The following is a 6,055-nucleotide window of genomic DNA, read 5'->3' as shown; positions in this document are numbered from 1 at the left end:
GTAGAATTCAAGTTGGTTGGTTGAAGTGGAGGAATGCTTCGGGCCTTTTGTGTGATAGAAAAGTACCGCTAAGACTGAAAGGAAAATTTTATAAGATGGTGGTGAGACCTGCAATGCTCTATGGCGTTGAATGTTGGCCTTTAAAAGAGAAGCATAATAATAAGTTAAGTGTTGCCGAGATGAGAATGATTAGGTGGATGAGTGGCTTTACACTTAGAGACAAAATGTGAAATGAATATATCTGTGATAGGGTTGGTGTAGCTGCTGTGACGGACAAAATTAGAGAAAGTTGTCTTAGATGGTTTGGTTAGATGGTTTGGTCATATTAAACGTCGACCATTAGATGATCCGATTAGGAGAGTAGATGTTTTAATTTCGACTAATGTTAAGAAAGACAGAGGTAGACCTAGGATGACTTGGGCTTATTGTATTAAAAATGATCTTAATTTACTAGAACTAAATGAAAATATGACACTAAATAGGACAATGGAGAAAAAGGATTCATGTAGCCGACCCCACGTAGTGGGATTAAGACTTTGTTGTTGTTGTTGGAAGCTCAATGACATCCACCTCAGAAAATAAATCTCCAGACGTACAAATTCAAGAAATTGTCAAATTTGTACAAAATGCTTCCCGATGAAGCATCAATTATAAGAGTTATATGAAAGACAAATGAAAGAATTATTTGAATTAGAAGACAATTTGCCTGTGGAAAAAGAAGCTCTCATGAAGAAAATTGGAAACAATTGGTGGCCCAACACACACCGAAATGACGACATAAGGTTGACAACTAAAGGAAAGTGATGCTCCACTGTGGTCACTTTGAAATTATTTTTGCTTTATGTCACATCAAGAAAAATTATTTCTTTATCTATAATAGTAATTACGATATTTATGGTTGGTGCAATAGTAGTGGTTTTTGTAATAGTGTCTGTAATAAATTGGGTTATTGTAATATTAATGGTTGTTGTAATAGTGTCTATAAAAATTTGGGTTGTTGTAATATTCCTTCTCCTCTTTACCTATTTAAGGAGAGGCATTTTGCCAGTATAAGCAGCGAAAGATAGAGTGCTTTCGTCATAGCAAAGTAAGGGTGCTTTTATCTAGTGTTCTTTCAAATTCTATAAATTCTGCAAGACTTTTCTTAGAATAGATATTTGGCCATCATTTAGACCAATTTGCACAGGTTGATAAAGTTCTAATTAACAAAAGTTTACAATGGAGATAAAATCATGCTAGTGTATCAATATGAGCATGCATTAAGAAATCTCTTACCAAAGAGGCAAAATTGTCCTCTATTTAGGTGGTATTCGACTTTGTGGTTAACATCATTATATTAATATTAAGACAACTTATGAGTATTAATTATATGTTCACTGCATAATATCTAGTCAAGCCTCAACAATACGATATTTTAGTTAGGGTGGAGGCCCTTTGACTTATAATGATGTAATAGCCTTATTTGAATTAGTAAAACATAAATTGAGAAGACTTTAAAGAAAAGCAAGGGTGGAAAATCAATAGGACTTGATGGTATCCCAATAAAAATGTTGAATAATTTAGGATATTTGGGAATTTCCTGGCTTACTGTACATTTTAATATTATTTTAAAACTAAAAAGATGCCTCATGAGTGGAGGAAGAGTATTTAGATCCTCATTTTTAAGAATAAAGAGGATGCATAAGAGTATACAAATTTTAGTGAAATTAAGTTAATGTGTCATGCATTAAAATTATGGGAGAGAGTAATTGAATATTGGTTAAGACGTGATTCAATGATTTCTCATAATTAGTTTGGATTTATTCCGGGCATGTCTACTATGGAAGCTATACATTTTTCGAGATGTTTGATGGAGAACTACATTAATTAAGGAGGATCTACATATGATTTTTATTCATTTAGAAAAAAAGCATACAATAAGGTTCCAATAGTTCTTTGGAGAGCTCTAGAAAAGAATGGTGTTGATATGACTTATATTCAAGTCATTAAGGATATTTGCAGTAGAGTTGTTACTTGTGTTTGAATGGAGGAGGATTGACCAAGTATTTTCTTATTTCAATTAGATTATATCAGGGATCGACTTTAAATTAATATCCTTTTGCTTTAGTTATGGATGCTTTTACTAAGCATTTATAGAAGATGTACCTTGGCGTATGCTTTTTGCTGATGATATCCTTGTGGATAAAACTAGAGAGTGTTTAGGAAAAACTTGAATTATGAAGTTCTACATTGGAGTAAAGGCCTTCGTTTGAGTAGAATTAAAATTAAAGACAAAATGTAATTTTAGTAGTAGTCTATTGACAGAGTTGTAACTATGGGTGATCAAATTACTAAAATGTGTAAACACTTTAGATATCTTGGGTCTATTGTTCAAAGTGATGGTGATATAGTTGGGGATGTTATTAGTAGAATACAAGTTGAATGGTTTGAGTTGGAGGAATGCATTGGGCCTATTGTGTGATAGACAAGTACTGCTTAGACTTGAAGGAAAATTTTATAAGATGGTGGTGAGAGATGCAAAGCTTTATGGCGCAAAATGTTGGCTTGTAAAAGAGAAGCATTTAACTAAGTTAAGTGTGCTGAGATGAGAAAGCATAGTTGGATGAGTGGCTTCACATTTAGAGGCAAAATGCCAAATGAATATATCCATGAATGTAGCTCCATTGGTAGACAAGATTAGAGAGAGTCTTCTTAGATGGTATGGTCATATTAAACGTCAAACATCGATGATCCGGTTAGGAGAGTAGATGTTTACATTTGATTTATTTTAAGAAAGGAGGAAGTAGACCTAAAAAGACCTGGGCATTTTGTATAAAAAATGACATTCAATTATTAAAATTAAATGAAAATATGACACTCAATATTACACACTGATGATAAAGGATTCATGTATCTGACCCCATTTAGTGGGATAAAGGCTTGTTGTTATCGTTGTTACATAACCTTAATTGAATACTCCTTTAATGATAAAAGTCTATGAGTCCTGAACCAAATATCATATTGATAAGGCAGTGAACACCTCTATCAACAAAGGTTAGCTTTGAAATTAGCTCTTGGACAACATAACCGTATGTTATTAATTAGAATTTTTCGCTTAGTTTAGATTAACTAACTCCCCCAAAAAAGCGGATTAGGGTCTATCTATGATTGTTTAAAGGACGAAAGAGGGTACAGATGCCCATAATCATTATGCCTATCATCATCTACTTTGAGGTAGCAGGCGTATATGCTTTCTTTCTCAATTCAATTTGCAAGAGCTTTGATTAGATGGGAGATTAGATGGGAAACCATTGCAACTAACCATTGTAGAGCATGTAGAGTACTCTTGATCTAAAGTTCTTTCCAATGATTGATTAGGATAATTAATTATGGGGCATGCATATATAGGTAATCTTGAACCAAGGAAGTAATGTCCTCTGTGAGGGTGAAATTTTAAAGTAGCGCTTTTTCTGCGATTTAATCTGTTTTTTGAAGAATCAAACCACCTACATATCTCTTTTCTTTACAACAAGGTGGGAAAATTTTCAGTGTTCACAGTTACGCCATATTTTTTCATAATTTTAGTAATATTTTGTTTAGTAGTTACTTTGAAGATGTTTGTGAGGTATATAGTCTTCATAGCAGGAGAAAGAAGTTGTTTGCTAAATAAAATGTATAATTCAGTTGTTCTTAATTCATTATAATCAGTTCAGGCAGACATGTTATGTAGTTGGGTATTATAGTAGGCCGGTCAAAATGAACCGCATTTGGTTGTAATGAACTTTTTTTTCTAATGTTTAGTTTTTGAGACTTTTTGAAATGTGATCAGCTTTTTGCAGGTGTGTGATAGATTCATTAATCGCAAACTTGTCCAGCGGATCTATGATAGAGCTCTTGCGATTGGCCTCAAAGGATATGCACAATTGTATGTTCTTATTCATCACAAGCGATTAGTTTACTTTGTTAACTAATTTGAATAATCTCTATCCGCCTGCTACTATAATACCTCTAGTTTGAGAAATTCTCTTGTTTTCAGTATTTTATTTTTTTGTTTTGTAGCCTTTTTTTTTTTTTCTTGAGATGGCTTAGTATTTGAGCTATTTTTGCAGACATCGGCCTGTCTTGACACGTCTTGCCAACTGGGATGGCATCAGAATGGTATTGCCAGTTTTTTTTTTCTTTGTAGGGAATTATATTTTTTAATTGAATTTCAGTTGCTGTCGAGCACTTAATTGATCTACAGGTTTATTGATCTTAAGTAAGTTGGATTATCTTAAGGAATTGTTTCAAAAGTAAATTTTTTATTTATAGGGAATGAAAACTAAAGAGCTGATGTAATAACCAATAAATAAATAAATAAATAAATAAAAGGGAAATTTCGAAATGGCGGCATGGTAATCATCTCAACAATTATAATTAGGAGATGGACATCCACACCCAAATCGGATGAAAACCGAAAGTTAGAGACGGAGGGAAAGAAGCATGAGTAGAAACCCAAAGTGAATGAGGAGAGGCAAGCCCAGTCTTACGCTTGCAAGTATCGGAGTCGAGGGAGAAGTCGTGGCTACGTGCATTTTGTACAATGGAAGACGATGTTGCTACTTTATACACGCCAAGGAGAAGAAGGGGAAGAAAGGAATCTCACATTGTGTGCACCTCTTGTGCAACTTCGTATAGGAAGGGAGTTACGCCTCATCAAATAAGAGTAGAGGAGAGGAGGCGGGTCACGTATGAGCAACTCCTGTGCGAAGGAAAAGGGGACAATCAGTGCCTTTGTGCACGAAGAAAGGAGAGGAGGCAAAGTAGGAGTGTGGGAGAATTATTAAGTTGTGTTGCTTCATGCGAAACTTGTGTAGGGAGGCCAATTGAACTGAAATGAAGAAGAGAAATGGATCTTGCGTTAGGGTAATAGGGAAGCCAAATTGATGTTTTTTAAGGTTAGGGTTAATTTCTTTATTTTGAGATTTTATGTTTCGTTGAAATGAATTAATTATTATTAATGAAATAATAATCAAAATTTTGAATGCATAAAAAAAACCCTGGATTTTTTTGGGTTGGTTCGAGTGAAATTGGGGGCATTGGAGGTAAGAGTTTAGCATTTTATTTAAGTTATTTTAGTTCACTAACTAAATGGTATTAAGTTATATTAAATTCTATGAATTAATTTTAGTGATAATAAATCGTTAAGTAGTTGAATTAAAGGATAAGGGAGATCGAGATTAGTGTTTGTGCAGAGGAAGATGAGGTAATAAGGTAAAATGCGAATTTACTTTTATTAAATTTATTATAAAATTTTTTTTACTATTATTTATTTATGATTAAAATTTAAAACATAATATTTAGGCAAAACAACAAGTTAAAGAACTTGAAAATGATCATTTCATAAGTTAAATGTATTGAAGGATTCGATCAGGTAGCCTTTGGTGCCTTTAGGAATTGGTGATTACTTAGTTTTAGTGGAGCGGGCCTGTTAAGTGGAGATTGATTATCAGCTTAGTCAAAACCGTAAGAAGATGCATAAGAGGAAGAGTATTAATTAAGGACAGCATGTGGATCAATGAGAGGGAACGAATGAGAAGAAAGTCCTAGTTCAATTCAAGCGGATTTAGTAGAGGTGCAACTCAGATTAGTGTATTCTTATGTGTCAAATATGAAAAATAACATAAAAGTGAAAGTTTGATGGGCTCTAATATATGCTACTGGTATAATCAACCTGATCATATAACTAAATATTGTCTTTACTGGCTAGAAGATCTCATAAGACCGAAAATTAGCTGGAGCTCTCTTTCAAAAAACTACAAGTGAGCATAGAAGAATAGAGTCTACAGCTTCAACTTTTAATCAAGGCCAATCAAGGCACCTAATTCGGCCTCGAGTTTATGCCCTTACATAGAGAGCCTGAAGAACCTACTGCGGGTGCTAATGAAATATGGTATGATGAGTATTATATTTTTTTGCACATGATATGGATGTAATTCTACTGTATTTTTATTTTAGAGGGTGTGTGTAATTTTAGTTATGTAACTTTGCTTTAGATGTGATGCTATCCTTGTTATCTTTTATATATATATATATA

General features: G+C 33.5%; 1 protein-coding gene across 3 annotated transcripts in view; it reads left to right on the top strand.

Moving 5' to 3' along the window:
* The window catches only part of LOC110039142 (embryogenesis-associated protein EMB8), a 147,206-nt gene that overhangs the window by 111,275 nt on the left and 29,876 nt on the right, over window positions 1-6,055 (top strand). For 2 of the 3 annotated variants that reach the window (XM_020744101.1, XM_020744100.1), the window contains exons 8-9: window positions 3,819-3,904; window positions 4,089-4,137. The exons of the other annotated variant lie outside the window; for it this stretch is intronic. In XM_020744101.1, coding sequence (XP_020599760.1) covers window positions 3,819-3,904; window positions 4,089-4,137 — 135 coding nt within the window. The remainder of the gene's footprint in view (window positions 1-3,818; window positions 3,905-4,088; window positions 4,138-6,055) is intronic. 3 annotated transcript variants of the gene reach the window in all.

The sequence above is a fragment of the Phalaenopsis equestris genome, unplaced genomic scaffold (assembly GCF_001263595.1).
Source record: "Phalaenopsis equestris unplaced genomic scaffold, ASM126359v1 Scaffold235526, whole genome shotgun sequence".
Lineage (NCBI taxonomy): Eukaryota > Viridiplantae > Streptophyta > Magnoliopsida > Asparagales > Orchidaceae > Phalaenopsis > Phalaenopsis equestris.
Note: the sequence above shows the minus strand (reverse complement) of the source record. Positions and strands in the feature narration are given on the sequence as shown.